The sequence below is a fragment of the Zeus faber genome (genome assembly GCF_960531495.2).
Source record: "Zeus faber genome assembly, chromosome: 19".
NCBI lineage: Eukaryota > Metazoa > Chordata > Actinopteri > Zeiformes > Zeidae > Zeus > Zeus faber.
The window spans coordinates 12,377,784-12,396,039 of NC_137206.1; the positions used below are offsets into that span (position 1 = coordinate 12,377,784).

Below are 18,256 nucleotides of genomic sequence, written 5' to 3' on the forward strand. Positions count from 1 at the left end.
TGTTAGCGAGTGTGTGCTTCTGCTCCAGGTGGGATTGTGTGTGTGTGTATATGCAGGTATGAGAACCTACGTCTTTGTTCGTATGTAGAGAATACCGACAAAGACAGACAAAAACAGGCACGGGGTGTTTACCGCCATCGTACATTACCGCTGACCCTCCATTTCTCCATCTTGTTTTTTTCAGTAGAACTTTGATGATCCTTTCATCTCGTCCTCGGCGAACTCACCGTCGGCTGAGTGGAGAGCTCGTATCGGAGCTGCTTATCTGGTCTCTCCGTTTTAAAAATCATCTGAGGATCTTAATAGCAACGGTTCTTTGATCGTATCAAAGTTGTGCCTCATCCCGGATGCCCCCCCTGGGTCATAATAAAAGCCGTTCAAAAAAAAAAACCCCAAAAACAGGCTTCTTCAACGTGTTGTGCAAATACCGGTTTCGCCGCGTCGACACGGGCCAGTTTATTCTTGCCTCGTCCGTCTTGTTATCCCTGCTCTTGTCGCCCCCCTCCCCGCCTTCCCCCCGCCTCCTCCTCCTCCCCCGGGGGGCCCCTTGATTGCCCTGGCTTTGCCGGCGGCTTCCATTGGGACCCGGTTTCATTAACCCCCACCCTTCGCCGTCTCCTCCCGCCCCCCGTCTTTCCGGCCTTCTCCGCTCGAGCCTCACCTGTGAGTGATGTCCTTTCGCCGGCGTGGGATTTCAGAACACAAAAAAAAGGGAAACGAAAAGTGTGCCGATCGCCTACGTCCTCGTTCTCAACCTAACCCCCGCCCACCCCGACCCACTTTCTCCAGCTCCAGGTGGGTACGGCCTGCACTGTTTGGACGCGGCAAAGAAAAATGGCCAGTTCCTCCACTCACCATTGGCCGTAAGGTGTAGTGGAGAGACCTGCCCCCCCAAATATCTTCCGTCCTGTTTTTGGTGGTTACTGCTATTAAGGTCAGATGTTGGAAGCGGAAGTAGAAGAGTCAGATAACATTCTTCATAATTTGGTGTGATTCCGACTTCTTAAAAGTGTTTGACAATCGCCCCCCCCCAAAAAAAAAAGAAAAAAGTAATTCAAGTAAAATTTACAATCCTAATTTACAACTCCGCCCTCACCCGCTCATTGAAATTCACAGGCTATTATTTTGGCAAAGTGGGGGGTTGTGAGACATTTTGCTCGCTGACCTTCACAGTTTGAGAGATGGATTAAATGTTCCGAGCAGTGGAAAAGCAGACTGTCCTCCCTCTTAATAAGCTCAAAATCATGATTAATCTGTGAAAAGCACCAGGGGAGCTCCTGTAATGCGCGGTTAAAGATCCAGAATACCGCTGAGGGCGGTACCCCCACGGCGGCGAGGCTAAGCGTTCACGCCCCCCACCACCACCAACACCACCGAGTATTATCTGCTCGGAATCGGCCCCGCTCACCTAAAGCAGGTGCCTGAAAACACCAGATATCCCTTTGAACCTTTCTTTATCCCCCCCCCCTCCCCCTCCCGTTCATTTTTGAGCGTTAAAAGACTCTCAATCCACATGTAATGCCTCTTTGAAGCCCGGGCGCTAATGTAAGCTGCCGTACGGCTCGGGAACCCTTTGAAACGCTCCTTTACTGTATTCCGGCGGCGTCGTTGGCCGATAGGTCTGAATAAAAGCCGCCCGCTAACTAGATTGCAAGTCATTCCTCACCATTTGAACCCCCCCGCCCCCCGCCCTCTCTCTCTCATGCAGTAGAGTCTCCACTGTTGGGAGTCATTATTGATGAGGTTTGGGAATGTCCTGGACCGGGCCTTCCATCCGCTTTGGGCTTCTGCTATTGACCTGGTGATTGATTTAGGCCCTCATAATTAGCCGGCCTAATTTAATTAAAGTGCAATTTAACGATACAGTGGGCAGACCAAAGGCAGCTATGTCAGTGATAGATCAGCTCAGCCCTGATATGAAACAGGCACTGGCAGATGATGTATTCCTTGCATGTGTTCTGGACGCACGCACGCACACACACACATACACGGACACACACGCACACACACACACACACACACACACACACACACACACACATACATGACACATGCGCGCACACACGGACACAGCAAGTCTGTGACGGACAGAGAGAGGAAGGAGCCGGAAAGAGTGACAGAAGGAGAAGGAGAGAGGACAGAGAGACAAAGGAAGTCAAAGGCATCGACATGACGCGAGACGGAGGGACGGAGACAGTTCGGTCTGTTTTTTTTTTTTTTTTTTTTTTTTTTTTTTTTTTTGCAAATGTCAGCCTGCGAACACTCCCGTCCCGACCCCGGCATCCCCGACGCGGACAAACGCAACCTCACTCTCGTCCCTGATCTAATTTTCTTAACAGCATTAAGGAACCTGTTTGTCCACCTAATCGGCTTCAAGTAAATCCACGTCATGCGCCAAAACTTTTATGAACCATTAGTCCCCGTCTTAAAAAACACACACACACACCACACACACACACACACACACGGAAAAAATAAACAAGGAAGGACAGATTTAAAGGCTGAACATTTTTGTTGATTAAAGAAAGCAGGGAAGCGGCAATATATTTAACTAAACCTACCGGGAATGCAATATCCTGACAGGCCAATCTCTCTGGCTCACAAATAAAACCCCAATGTGCTGTATAATAAAATACAGAAATGTATGAATATTCTTCAGGCGCTCCCTACCTTGTTTTGTCGTAAGTTGGCCTATTGACCAGCTTTTTTTCTGACCATTACTACTTACTCACCAATTATCTATTCCTACTTACTCACCCCCCCCCCCCCAAAAAAAAAAAACTTTAATTTTTTTGGAATGATGGATTGTGGGCTGAACTTTTTTGAGAAATGGAGAAATCCAGCGTGACATTAATATATGAGGCTTCCTCTTTTCACGGTCAAAAGGAATAGTACATTTGGTACCGGGCCTTCGAGCGGGTGCACCTCTCGCCACCCCCTCATTGCAGACTCTCTCTTTCTGTTTTGCACATCAAAAAAAAAAAATCCAAATCCAACAAATCCAAAGTCCGAGAGTGCAGAAGCAAAGGTTTCCATTATGTATCGGGGTGGGTCCAGCTCGGCCCTTATTATTAATAGTCGCCGCATCACATGATGAGCTGAATTAAAAATAAGTGGAGACCGCTCGCAGCCTGAAACTGTATTAATAATCGTGTTTACAACACGTTGTGAGGATTCAGACCGTCCGTCCGTGAACTGTGTGAGAGGGAAGCGCCCGCGTCTAGTTAGAGGTGCATTTCAAACGTCGTGCGCATTGAGAGAAATGTGCGCTCTGTGAACGCTTAGTCTAACGATCGAAAAACAAAGGCATCCAAAAAATAGATGATATGTCGGCAGTTTCTGCTAAGGTCAGGAAATTGATCGTCTTCGGCCAATAAATAAGCAATATGACTCACAGGACTTACATCGGGAAAGGCTTTTTCGAACTCGTTTGAGGACCGGTAGAGCAGGACAGAGATAACAGTTTTGCGCCCAATTACCAAATATTGAATTTGCTGTTATTTGCTGGGTGTGGGGGCCCATACTAACGCAACCCGGATATCCCATCCTTTACAAAATGACAGAACAAACCCATTGAGGCTCTCTGTTGAAATGAACACCGCATGAAAGTCGTTGTGCCGCTGATGATCATAAAAAAAAAAAAAAAAAAAAAGATGAGCTTGCACGTTGAGGTTGCACCGGTTTATGCATCGCGATAACAGCCACTAGGTGTTCACGGGGGCTGGTCGGGTGGGACGTGTGGGTTGATGGAGTAAAAGGACGTCATTATGACCCTGTCATTATCCACTAACCAGGTTAACCCCCGGGCTGTGCCCTTTTTACCCATTCCTCCGTCTCAACATAAATGTAAATAAGTGTCTCATAATTCCCAGTTAGCGTGACATATGGGCTCACTTAATGCAGATGTCCCGGCAACTTGAGGGTGGGGTGGGGGAGACCTGAGCGAGACAGAGGGAAGGGTTAACGACCCGGCAAGAGGGTAAACGGTAAGAGTGAGATCATGCCCAATCTAATCACGATGACCGTTTCGCGGCCTAATTTCGCCGTAATGGCGGTTCATTGGGAAAGGAACGGATATGAAGGGTATAAAGACCTTTTTGTGACTCGGATAATGAAAACAGTGTTTTTTGCCGAAATCCCACCCAATCTATGGCGGGGGCCGGCCTTGCTAATCTTATGTTTTAACAGGACAACAATGTCCGTGACTTCCAAGCCGGGATTCGCTCGCTGGGAAATAAAGGGCAGACAACAAGCCGACATTGTTGTGCGCGACACACTGCCGTGTGATTTTTAAACGAGAGCGATCCGGCCCCCGAGTTGAGACGGGAAAACTTTTTGGTAAATGCATTGTATGGTCAACGGACCCCAGACTAATAGGGTGTCGATGTCAATGCGGTCCCGCCGCGCTGGGGAATCACCTCCGGTCCGGCGTACCCTCGAGGTACTGTGCGGCGTCCAAGTTCTTTGTCCCGATCTTTGCGAGCGAGGGGGAAAGTTTGCCTGAGTCTGCGCCATTCACCGACGCCCGCACCTTCCACCTCCGCCCGCGGAGAAAGAACAGTCTATTTTTCACAAGTCGGCGCCGTTTGTTACCTTTGGCCGTCTTCACGTTTCCATAAAGGGCGTGTGTCAACTCGCGCAATTACCGTCTCCCCATTTCGTAGACGGCCCCGAAGCAGGAAATGGGAGATTGGTCGGGGGTGGGGTCGCAGCGTCTTTGTAAATATTTCAACAGCCATTAAAAAAAAATAAAATAAAAAAATGGATTTGGATAAATTGCCCGCTTCCTTTGTGTTTTCCCACTGTGTTTTCGCTCGTTCGTTCGTATTGGGCCTCACGGCATCCTGCTCTTAGGGCCTCCATTGTTCTGTTCCCGTGAACATAGGGCCCATTGTGAGGGGAAACGTGTGACACGGTCTGACACGGAGGCATGTTCCACGCATTAAGCTGTCACACAGATGTGGTCCCGGGGTCTGGTGGAGAAGGGGGCGGTGGCCAGGAACCCTCCGCACACCGCCCACCGCGACCTTTGAACTTGTCCTTGTTAAGCCCTCTACTCTGACATGGAAGACTCAGGAGGGAGGGCCCCCCCATCCCCGCACTGCACTCGCCCACAGCTAATGGCGTGACATACAGTTTCTCTGGGCTACACAATCAGGCGGTCCCACCCGCGCGTGTACAGTAGGTTTCCTTGAGGACGGTGTTTGATGGAGGCTGACAGCTCAACCCCGAAGGCGCTATGCTCCAATATGATTATAGCCTGTGTATGGGCGTGCGCGTGTATTCTTACATTCATGTGTGCAGAGTTGTCACTGTGACCAAGCAGCTGCTCCCTCTCTTCCTCTCTTCTCCCTCCCTCTCCTTGTTCGCCACATTCGCCCCCCCACCGCCCCACCTACCTCCATCATCTCTGCTTTGAAAAACAAGGCTCTGCACTTTGCTGCTCCCTCCCTGTCTGCCGGATCTCTCTCTCTCTCTCTCTCTCTCTCTCTCTGACCCTTTCACAGCTCTTACTTACCCCTTCACACGCACAAACACACATAGATATATGGAGGGTGGGGGGCGGTGCTGGCAAAAGAGATGGAGTTGATCCCACGGGGCTGTACTGTGGCTTCCCGCTGCTCCTCGGTATAGGATGGGTCAAATGCAGAGGATTCATTTTGTTGTACTTGTACCACGACAATAAATATGTTCTCTTCTATTCTATTCTATTCCACCTATACACACACGCTTTTTAAATCTCTCATTTGTCTCACTTTTTTAAGATATGCCTTGAATAATGTAATGGTTCCACTGCCTGATGTCAAAATTGCCTGCCCAGGCTTGGCTGTGGACAGGGTCCAGGATCCAGGTTCCAGGCTCCAGGCGGGGTCATCTCACCCTGACGCCCCTGAGAGTCTAGTTCCCCGGAGTTTTGAGAGCGAAAGAGAGAGACAGAGTGAGAGAGGGAGACAGAGGTGCTAAAAGAGAGAGAGAGAGAGAGAGAGAGAGAGAGAGAGAGAGAGAGAGAGAGAGAGAGAGAGAGAGAGAGAGAGAGAGAGAGAGAGAGAGAGAGAGAGAGAGAGAGAGAGAGAGAGAGAGAGAGAGAGAGAGAGAGGAGAGAGAGAGAGAGGAGAGAGAGACCATAGCACGGAAACAAAGACAGACATTGAGACATTCAGGAATGGAAGCAAAAAGCCTTCAACTGCTGTTGCCGGGGAAGCGTTGGAAAGACGGACGGAGAGAGAGAGTGGGTGAGACAAATGGGTCGAAGAGGCACCCCAAAATATTCCAAAGTGAGCCTGTATTTACCACTCGGGCATGGATTGATTCCGCCTTTTGAAATTGTTTTATTTGGGTCGATTTCAAATGATTCCGTGCGCCCTTTTGCGGCGTAGCCTTTCCCTGATGGTTTGGCCTGGTTTGAGGACTGGAATGCTGGGCCCCGGGAGACATTTTCATACCATATATGAAAAGCAGAGCGAAGGGGGTCCTCAATAGATGGTATTGCGTGTAAGGGCCCTTGCCCCGCGCGACCTGCCTTGGAACCCCGCCCCCGCCCCTCACATCTAATCAAAGGCCGTCAAAGCAGTGTTGGCGCCCATTGACATGGAGGGTTTATTTGTTTTTTTTTGGAATCGCATTGTATTGCAGGGCATTCCTCGTTATCAAGAGGACGCACGCAGGGGGAAATTACTAAATGGATGACACCAGTTTGGGTTGGGTCGGGTGGTGTTGGGCGGGGTTCCCATAAGGTACTCAGCTGGTGTAAATGTTGGCAGTGACGCTTGCCTCCATCCAGTGACATGAACCCTCACAGCCCCCCCAACCCCCTAATAAATACAAAAGCGGGGGGAGGGGGCCAGGGGTTGCTATCGTGACACCACCACTTGGTCGCCGAGGTTCGCCGGCTCCTGAAAAGGACTGAATGCATTTCCATAAAGAGGCGCAGAAACAGGCAACCTATTTGGGGGGAATTTTAAATTGACATTTGAGAGAGAGAGAGAGAGAGAGAGAGAGAGAGAGGAGGCCATGGTCATAGACGGGGACTAACAAAGCGCTTCAGCAGACTTTCCGAAAGAGCGCCGTCTGGACGGTGACACACACAAGCACAATGGAATGGCATTTACCAACCAAGGTCTAAGCGACAATCCACATAGCGAAGCCTTGACTGCCGGCTGCGGGTGTCGGCGGCGGGATGAACAGAGCCCACCGTCTGAAAGCGCCTCTCGTCTCCAGCTGCCCGCGCAATATTCGTCTCTTCTTTGACTAGATGAACGCCAAACGTACACAAATACTATGTCTTCAACAGATGTGGAGTATTAGCGAAAATAACCCCACATATGGCCTTCGAGGCCTATTCCAGACAAAGCACCTCGCTGTTGTTTGCAGCCGAAGCGGGAGAGGAACTATGATCGTATTGCTTTGGCAATTTTTTTTTTACATTGCGTCACGACTCACGAATCGACAGTGGATTTGGTTTGGTTGAGCTTCGTTTCTGTTTCGAGTCAGGAAACAGCTGTTTCAGAAGATGTCCACCCCAAGCCATTCAGACGGGGAACGTCGTACTCTGAGATATTCTGGTTGAATCTGCACAAGTTTCAACGTGAAGTGCTGCAGATACTGTGATGTTGAAATTTGAAATATTATTTTAAATTTCAACAACAAATTGTAAAATATATGAAATAATAATATAAATAATAATAATATAAATAATATGGATATTATTCATATTATTTATATTGTTATATTATTATAATATTATTATGATATTATTATTATTTTTTTATAATATTATTTAATATATATTTATATATATTTATATTGTGCTTACCCTGATTCGTACTTCCTTTTAGTTACTACGACTCTTATTGATGCTCTCTATCTTCTAATGTCACTTTTTGCTGCTGTAACTGTGTAAATTTCCCCGTTGTGGGGCTAATAAAGGTTTATCTTGTCTTATCTTAAATGCAAAGCGGAGAGCACTAAAACAGCGGTTCTAAACGTGGGGTCTGGGGATCTCCTTTGCGGAGGTTGCCGAGGGTCCGACGCAAAATTATTAATAGATCGACTTTGCCGTTGTTTCATTTTCTAGACGTCGGTATGAACAGGGAACGCACGGTGCTGACTGTTGTGATCATGGTTTCACTGTTATCTCCGTCACCGCAGCATGGACAGGCGTGGAGGTTCAGACTCAAATCATGTCGAACAACAAACGAAAATCTCTGCAGGCAGGGGTCCAGGAAACCCCCCAAACTTATCAAAGGTGGCCTGCCACGTATCGATTTGAGGGTCCTCGATTAAAAAACATAAAATAAAAAAATAAATTAAAAAAGGTTGAGAATGGCCGTGAATAGATATTCCCGTAACGAAGGGGACGATCTCTACCGATTTCCCTGCTCCCGTCCGTGAAGTCAGTTGTTTATGCTGCGGACAAAGAAAAATAAATAACGATATAATGAGATTTATCCGAGAGGTCGTTTCGACCGCCCAGCTGCTAAATGGCGCCGAGGCAATCCGGTCACACGTCTGCAGACTCCCGCCCAATCCGGCCAATTCAGCACGCGCGGTCGACGGCGGAGTGGGGGGCGGAGTCCGGAGGTGGGTTTGGGGGGGATGGGTTGGATATCACCGAAACGGGATGGTCGTGGCCGCCCGCGGAGCCATGTCCTCTCCTGTCTCGTCCTGTGGCTCAGAGTCCCCGTTTGATTTAGACCGCGGGGGCCATTACTCTAGCGCGCAGGTAATTGGATTAAAAGGCATGAGGGAAGAGAGGGAGAAAGAGGGAGAAAGGAGGGGAAAAAAAGGAAGGAGATAGACGGAGGGGAGGAAGCGATCCAGACACAGACAGGCTCTTTTATGGATAAGTGTGTGTCCCCGCCCTCCCGTACATGTAATAATTCATCCCGTTCCGCTCTTTCTTCCCCCCCCCCCCACCCCCCCCCCCCCCCCCCAGCAGGAGGAAGAGGAAGAAGAGGAGCTCAGGAGGAGAGAGGAGGGGAGGAACGGGCGGATAGAGCCGGTGGGACGGGCGGACTCCTCGGTGGACCACTTCCCCGTGTTGAGTATAGAGTGAGTCGACCGGGGCCCCGCCGCTCCGCCCGCGTGCCGGGATCCCCACCATATCCCCGGATGTGGAGCGCCGTGTTAGAACGGCGTTCGGGAAATCGTAAACACACACACACACACACACACACACACACACACACACACACACACACACACACACACACGGAAATGACGTGACAAAGCTCACGCCATCAACGCTCAAAGGTGATAAGCACTGCTGTCAATAACACACACACACACACACACACACACACACACACACACACCCACACCCACACCCACACACTGTAAGTAAATGAATCAGTTTTCCATCTCCATTCGTCTGGCCGTGTCTTTTATCCAAACAAATGAGCCTCCTCCTTCTCGCACATTTTTCAATTAATCCTTTTTCTTCACTGTCACGTTCTGATCTTAATCACTTAATTGGAGCCTCCACTCGCGGGGCCCCCGTAATTGACCCCCCCCCGTCCCCCGTCCCCCGTCCCCCGTCCCCCGTCCCCCGTCCCCCTCCTCCTCCCTGGGGTCAGGGGGCCTGACTCACTAAATGGATAGCTGCACGTTAAGGGGGGAAAAAAAATTGAAAAATGTGTATTTTTCTTGGGCGCGCCCGCCGGCGTTTGGGATTTCAACCGATCCGTCTCTTCCGCAGCGGCATGCTGAAGCCGGTGGAGGTGTCCAACGAGGGGGGACCGCTGGGCATCCACGTGGTGCCTTTCAGTTCACAGGACGTCAGGTAACAATCCAATAAAAGGGGCTTCACAGTGGAGCAGTTGGAAACCAGCTGCTGTACAACTGACTTCAGTTCACAGTTGGATGATGTTGTTTCTCTGGGTGTTTTCTGGCCTCGTTCTAGTCCGTTTCAAGACATTTATGCTGTTTTCTTTTTTTGGGGGGGGGGCTTTTAAATTGTTCCAGTATTGAGGGACTTGGTTCAAAAAAATATATGTACTGTTTCTTTCTCTAATGGATGAAGACGGTGCAAAGGAGAACGCGAGAAAGCCTGGCCCACGCCGGGCCCGGCAAAGTTCGTTTCACTGTTTCCCGATATGTCCGGCGAATCCTCACTCCTGTTTCCCCCCCAAACCCCCTTGATCCTATCACTCGCTCGTCTCTCTCGTCCTTTTCTTTTATCCAACCCCCCCCCCCCTCTCTCTCTTTCCCTCTCGCGTTTTGTTTCTGCGTGAGTTCTTTTTCCGATTCGTCTCATGTGCCTCGCCCAAGGCGGTCTCACACACAAACGCGCATTGTCTTGCCCCCCCCCCCCTCTTTTTGGTCCCGTTTCTGCCGTTGAAAAAAAAAAAAAATAACCCTCTCATTCCTAACAAAGGGATGAAAGCGCTTCTGATATCGACTGCGCCGAAACATTTCTTGAGGGTTTCGTGAAAAAAGGGCCTTCGCTCTCATCCCAACACAGCGAGACCCCCGGTCTTCCGTTCGGGGGGGGGGGGGGGGGGAGGGGGGGGGGGTGTGCGTGCGCCGCTCGTCACCTCTCTCTTTTTAACTAGCGACGGGTGTCGGGGCGACGGGGCGCGGGGGGGGGCGACGTAGGGGCCTCGATGCAGCAGAGTTTATAGGTATTCAGGAAAAAAAAAAAAAAGGACAGCAGGAGTCGGCAAGCGTAATCAGACTAAAAGCTCATCTGCACGCCAAGAGGGGGACTGGCATGCGACCAAGACCAGATGAAAGCACCTACTCAGTGAGGGGCGGGGACAGCGCGGCGGCGGAGCGGGGCGGGAGGAAGGTGAAAAAGGACAGGGCGCGAGGGGACGGGAGAGGAAATGAAATGGGCTGACGCGCGAGGGCAACAGCAGGTTTCTGTCATTGAAGGCGGCGACGCATCGCTGGCCCTTAATCCCATTGCTGTCCATGAGGAAGCGTCGGGGAAGCTATATTTAGATCGTAACCCGGGCGAATTAGCTCCCCTCCGTCACCGCGACTCCCCCATTTACCTTGACTCGGAAAGGTACGCCCAGGTTGGCCCGTCGCCCCGGACCAAGTGACTGTCCATCTTGAGTGTCTTGAGTATTTTCCAACCTTTGAAAAAAGAGAGTATTTTTCCTTGCAGTTTTAAAGGTTCACTGGGCCGAGCTCCTGCGCCGGCTAACGCGTATCCCAGACCGCCCGACTGGATGTTGTTGCAACATTATGCCGCATGGCCGCCGAATTCCATCTACATCAGCTCAGATGGACACTAATAGCTATCAGAGCCTTCAATTAGCCGCAGACATGATAAGACTGAGAGTCTGGCCGGCAGAATGATGCTAATGGCCCTGCCAGCTCTTCCCCCCACGCGCGGAGCGCTGGCTGCTGGCGCAGGAGAATTAGGCGGAGCAGGCTGTCATTACAGTCTAGACGGGGGGCCGGCGGGGTCAGACAAACAGCAAAGTTAAACCGAGGCACTGTCCACCGCTGATATTCCGCCTCACTGCACCGACGCCGCGGCACTCAGATGGAGGGCCGGGAGAACGAGCGGGGAGACCTCCTAGCCTCCTCCCCGTCCCGCCCCTCTCACAGGACGCTTGTGGAATCTCATCGTCGCTCGGGCCGTTTTTTTTTTTTTTTTTTTTTTGAACGGCGAACAAATGCCGAGCGTAATTGGCGCCCGTATAGCCCGGTCTGATTGCCTTATTATTTCATTAAAGACACTGGATGAGACAGCAGGTGCTCCCCTTCAAGCCACGACAAAACATTTCTCGGAGGACTAGGACGTCCCTCCGGTCCCGTGACACCCGCAGGCAATGCTCCAACCCAAATATCCCACGAAGCCACGATAATGAGACGATGAGGTGATTGGTTCATTATATGAACAGCCAAGGAGGCATATGAATGTCAGCTGAGGCTCCTCATCCAAGTTATTTTTGCAGCGTTTTGCACTTTGCGCGGAACCAAAAAGTACCTGTTACATAAATCAAATAGAATACGGCATCATTACATCATCCATGCCATTAGGCCCCCCACCCCCGCCTCCCCTCCGCTTTCGACAACATTACCGCTTCCTCTGTCAGTCAAACTGCTCCGCGGTGCCTCCCAAACGAGCCGCCCGGAGAGCGCTTTGTTTGAGAACGCGCTGACGTCGCTTCGGTTTCCTCACTCTCCGAAAATAAGTAAAAAAAAAAAAAAAAAGAAAAAGGCATTACTTGCAAATTCCATCGACGAGAGTGAGATGGAATTGAGTGAGGGAGATAGAGAGGTGGGGGGTTGGGGGGTGGGATTTCTGTCGCCAGAATGATAGATAGAGCTTTTCACCAAACCACCGTCCCCTCCAGATCGCTAACACGAGACGTGGCGTTATCCCTCATTGTCCCCGGCTGCTGCTCTGAATGCCGATCGAGGGATAAGCGCCAAAGCTGGGATCTTGATTGAGTCCCCGAGTTGCTTTATCCGCTGTCGTTGAGGCTGAGGCCGGAGCCCGCCCCGCCATCCCAAAATCAGAAGTCCCTCCCGCCCGTCCCCACCCCACTCTCTGTAATTTTCCCCCGTGAAGCCGTTTTTTTTTTTTCGTTTTTTTTTTTCGAGCCGTCGACACCAACGGAGATCCCCTTCTACGGTCAGTCGAGGCCGGCGGGAAGCGAAGCCCGCATGCTGTGTGTGTGTGTGTGTGTGATGGAGATAGAGATAGAGAGAGAGAGGGGGAGAGAGCGAAAGACAGATAGAGGGTGCAGGACTTTTTCGCGTCCCCAAGTTCCATTTCCGTGGCCCATCTGTTTACCCGCGCTGGGTACAATAGTACGGTACGGTAGTACAATTCTGCATCACACGGCCCATTGATGCAGAGATCCTCACCGGGCGCCGCGGCACATCCGTGAGCGGGAGGAAAAAAAACAAAAAAACAAAACGAAAGAAATAACCAGCTCTTGTTTTAGAAAATGGTTGGAAGTTTTTTTGCGTCTTGCACGGAGCTCATTTTGCACTCCAAAATGTGCGTGCACGCTAGTCACTGTGTGTGTGTGTGTGTGTGTCTGTGCAGGTGTGTGTCTGTACACAACACCTTCGCAACACTCCTCATTATTATTTGTCATTAAGGATTTTTCCCCGAAACGACGCCCGGAAACTTTCTCCGTCGGTTTACGCGAGGCCACGGATGCGTCTGCGGCGGCTTATCTGCCCGCCGGCTCGTCTCCTCGCTACCGCGGGCGTCATCATTCCCCTCAGAAGGAGGATTGTAGCTTGAAGTTTTTCTTGCTGTGCGAGCAGGCGTCAGATCTCCTCGCAGGCGGGTTATCCGCGGGGCCTAGCCCAAAAGCCTTGCGGATCTTTTTGATGTATTTATATAGAAAAGGTGTCAGGGGATAGGTAGCGGGGATCGTGCGTGCGTTGTGTGTGTGTGTGTGTGTGTGTGTGTGTGTGTGTGTGTGTGTGTGTGTGTGTGTGTGTGTGTGTGTGTGTGTGTGTGTGTGTGTGTGTGTGTGTGTGCGTGTGGGCGTGCGTGCGTACGTGTGTGTCTGCGCGCACGCGTGCATTGAAGGTAAATGTGGCCTTTTTTTTTTTTCCCCCTACGAAGGGACTGCTGAGGCTGCACGGATTGTTGCCGTATTGTTGTTCCGGTATTTATTTCACCGCTACCAGCTCACGCCTTAAGCCCCAGCCCGTTGAGCCGGCCTCGGTGTCGTCTCTGAAACCGCATGATACCAGCGATTTCGCCCGCGGGGTTGTGTTGGTTGGGGTCGGGGAGTCGCCGACGCCGGTCGCGCCGTCCCTAAAGCTCTTCTCGGCGCCTTCTCGCGGATGGACAGGCAGGAAGACAGTGTGACAGGACGGTTATTTGTTTGTTTTTTACCTGGGAGGGTTTTGGGGAATATCTCATCCCGGATTCCCTGACGCTGTGGATACTTATTGTACAAGTACTTTCAGGTGTAAAGTCTTCATCGGTAAAACTTTCCAGTGAGTCACCGTCTTATACGTGGCCGTCCAATGGTGACCAATCAGATCGCCTGCCTCATGACGGTACTGTTCAAACAAATAAAAACAACATTTCTGTATGTTGATTAATAGCTGTCATATAACTACATGGACAGGAAGGCCTCTTTGCCCAATCTTCATGTTCACAGTAATGATGTGCAGCAGGGGTTCCCCAACCCGGGGTGCCGGGTCGCGAGGCCTTGGAAGGTTTCGAGGCGAATTTTTCCTCATAGTTCAATATCGCTGCAAAACTCCACACGTGCGTCGGTTCAGATATGAATTCGGACCAAATCCTTCGCAATAGGTCCTAACGTGTTGCACTGATAAGCTTGCTCTCTCTGCCACGAAAATATAGCCAAGTGAGACGAAAACTACCACCGGCTGCTGATAAATACATGAAATTAAATTTTAAAAAAAAAAGTAGGATGGGGGTTGAATCGGGTTTTTTATATTAGGGGGTCTGTGTTGGGAGATCCTGTTATAAACCTTATCCAAGAATTGTAAACCTGCCGCTGTTCAGACGGAACAGCATGTAGAGAGTGAGGATGGGAGAGAAACGCACCTCCCTCGCTTCCATCCCCGTCCGTGACGCACGGCATTTATTTCTTTATTTATTTTTTTGTCTTAACCTTGTCTGGCAGAACGATGGGCTTGCTGGTCAAGCGGCTGGAGTGCGGCGGGAAGGCGGAGCTGGAGGGCCTGTTCCAGGAGAACGACTGCATCGTCTGGATCAACAGGGGAGACATCCGCAACCTGCGATTCGAACAGTGAGTTATTAAGACTTCCAAATTATCCGTGACTTTCCAAATTATCCGTGACTCACACCGGTGCTCTGAGAATTCCAAAACCGTCAGCGACATCTCTAAATACGGCTCAGAATCTCCTGAGCGCTCACGGCAAACGATTCTCTCCGCTGTAGTGTCTGTTTGCCGACAATTTCTTGCAGCTTTTGCCAAGACGCCTCGACTTCACAGAAGCTGCGGAAAAAATTCCGCAGAATTTTGCCCCCAAATTTCCATCAACGGCCGTCCAACCAAAACCACATGACACAGAACATGGAACATGGAAGCCATGGTGGAAAGTAACAAAGTATATACAGTATACATATACCGTATGTGTGTGTGTGTGTGTTTTATTTTATTAAGTCATTGTATTCTTAATTTATTTTGTGTTATTTTTATGCATTGTTATCAAAACAATTGTAAATCATAATGCAGCTGGCATCAGGGCACTGGATATGAGAAGAGCTTTTACTTTTAATACAATAAGTACAATACATCAGAGCAGCGGAAGCCCCCGGTAACACCGACACAGGGAGGGCAGTCAGGAAGTGAATGGAACTAAGTGAGTGGAGACAATACGGCCCTGCCCGGGAAGAAACCAAATCATAAAACACGCGCGCGGCGGCCTTCCTGTAATAGGCCGCCGTGACCCCCGCCCCGCAGATGCAGCAGCCCTCTGACCCCACGCCGCCGGCATAGCCGACATCTCTGTAAATCAGCTCCATTGAAATCGTCGCTCGCCTTTCACTTGCTCAAGTGGGATTGAGACGTAATCCAGGAACTCCCCTCATTCCCTTCTTCCTTCCCCGTTTAAACAAAGACATTCTATCGCTCACGGATACACATACATGTGTGCGCGCGCGTGTGTGTGTGTGTGTGTGTGTGTGTGTGTGTGTGTGTGTCTGTGTGTGTCTGTGTGTGTGTGTGTGCTTGCGTGCATGCGTGTGTGTGTCGGCGCTCAGGATGAGGAGTAGATTGCTTCCACTTCAGGCTGCTATTCCAAGACAGCAAACAGAGGTGGTCTGCTTGATTCTGTCTCTCCCTCTCTCTCTCTCTCTCTCTCTCTCTCTCCTGTCATCCTCCCTCCACATCGGAAGCGGTAGCCCCCCGACTCCCGCTAACGGGGGAGCCCGGGGTCATGGAACCGTCACGGAAGGTTTTGAGTCAAGGTTTCCCCCCCGATGGCTGATTGGCTGAAGCGTAAACAGAGCTCACGTCGCTCTGGTGCGGCCGCTCCAAACCTGCTCCATGCCACAAGATCGCCGCAAAGTCCCGTTTTTCAAATTGGGGGGAATCGGGGAAGGGCAAACTTGCCAATGCGTTTGGCGTACTTCACAGTGGTGTTTGTTATTTCCCTGTTTTTGCGGGGATTTGTGTGTGTGTGTGTGTGTGTGTGTGTGTTGTGTGTTTATTTAATAAATGTTTTTGTTTTTTTTCCCACGAAAATGACTTATTTGTCATTAGCAAACATCCCGGTTGCTTTTCAAACCTCCTCTACTGTGAAAGAGGCTTACAAGCGGCAACTCACAAGGGAGCGGTGTTTTGTGTCGTTCCGCCAGCGAGAAAACAAACACACACACACACACAAAATCACACACCTAGTCCTCACACGCATCCAAATGCACACGATGACAGGGAGCGCTGCAATAAAATGAGGCGGGAAAAGAACTAAACTTTTCTGAAACACCCACCCCCTCCCACACACACACACACACACACACACACACACACACACACACACACACACACACACACACACACACACACACACGCACACACACGCCCTCCCTCTCCATCTACGCTCTCATCCGTCGTTCCCGCTCACTCCGTGTTGATTGTGCTCGGCGCCGAGCGACTTTCCAAAGTGACGGCCCAATCTCCTTGGATTGTTTTGCATGGGTAAATATTTTGGGGGCGCTTAATCTAACTGAATGTAATGATGCATTGATGGAGTAATTTATTATTCAATCAGGCCGCGCTTGGTGGCTGATTGCCGGAGTGACGCCCGCTGTATATATTATATGCACGTGCGAGGCGCTCACAGGCACGCGCGCACGCACACACGCACACACACGCACACACACGCACACACGCACACACACACACACACACCAGCTCTTTGTGGGTCTATGACTTCTATAAAGTACCAGAGACACAAAGCTTGGGGGGTGGAGGAGGAAGCAGCTCAGCCACTGTCTGAATAAGTCATTTTGGACAAGGACGCCGGCGTGGCGTTGATGGGGGGTTGTTTGGCGACGGAATAAGGGCTGCGGCTGCTCATTTCCACCTCTTTTTCTTTCTTTCTTTCTTGCTTTCTTTCTTTCCTCCTTCTCATTCTTTCTCCACGGGCCGCAGCCTATCTATATGCTAAGCGTCTCCGGCGATACAGGCCGAACAAGGCTTGTCTGCCGGAATGACGTTGAGCTCTCGTCTAGACCCACCCCCCCTTATCCCGACACACCGAACCCTCCCCCCAGTCTGACACGTTTTCCTCGTGTTTTTTCGTTGTTTTTACGTGCGAGGAATGACGGCTGTTTTTTTTTTTCCTCTATACGATTCACGACTCCCACTCTCCCCGTCTAGGACGCCCGCCGCTGGTGTGGTGATGTATCCGCCCGCCGCTCCTCTGTCGATCGCGCGGAGGGAGCCCCCCCCCCCCCCCCCCTTTTTGTTTTTTTCGTCTCCCGCCAAACGCACGGGCTCGAACGAAAGCCAATTGATCCACTTGAGATGTGGAGGCGGAAACGCCGGCGACGGCGCAGCCCCGGCAAAACGCTCCCCGTCTCTCGCCGCTGGCCGCCGTAGGCGTCTGGCCCGCGTGATTCCCGTCCTGCGCGGCTCCTCGACCCCCTCTCCTTGTCCCAACCTGCAACTTTGCAACGTATTTTATATCTGCCCACACTCACTTTCTACTAGACCAACTAAATGATTCCTTAAACATAATACAGTAAGTCGAATACTTATAGAATAAAATGAAAATATATAGAATAAAATAAAATGGAATAAAATGGAATAGATAAAGGGAATAGGCTTACGTATATGGGATAGACTTATGTATATGGGATAGGCTATTTATGTTTATACCGATATGTGCATTAAAGTGGCATGTGAATAAAGTGAGGTAGTGTTTGTGGGATAATACAGCACAGTATACAACAGTACGGCGCAGCAATACGGTATCACCGAACAACCCAGAACAGTGACACAGTATGCGGTACAGTACAGAAGGTAGTGGAGCCTATGTGTGTGGCTCAGTGAGGACCCCTGGCGAGTTCAGCGTTGGCAGTCCTTATGGCTTGCGGGAAGAAACTCCGCCTCAGTCTCTCTGTTCTCGCTGTGTGACTGCGGAGGCGCTTGCCTGACCGCAGCAGCTGAAACAGTCCGTTGTTGGGGTGATGAGGATCCTTCATGATCCTGTGGGCTCTGCTACTACACCTCCTGCAGGGAGGGGAGGGTAGTTCCAGTGGTATGTTCAGCTGAACGCACCACCCTCTGCAGGGCCCGCCGGTCCTGAGCAGTACAGTTTC

General features: G+C 50.6%; 1 protein-coding gene across 1 annotated transcript in view; it reads left to right on the forward strand.

Moving 5' to 3' along the window:
- pard3aa (par-3 family cell polarity regulator alpha, a) overlaps positions 1–18,256 on the forward strand; it is a 350,702-nt gene that overhangs the window by 138,673 nt on the left and 193,773 nt on the right. The window contains exons 6-8 of the mRNA XM_080020374.1: positions 8,936–9,051; positions 9,698–9,781; positions 14,589–14,714. Of these exons, the coding sequence (XP_079876500.1) occupies positions 8,936–9,051; positions 9,698–9,781; positions 14,589–14,714 (326 nt within the window). The remainder of the gene's footprint in view (positions 1–8,935; positions 9,052–9,697; positions 9,782–14,588; positions 14,715–18,256) is intronic.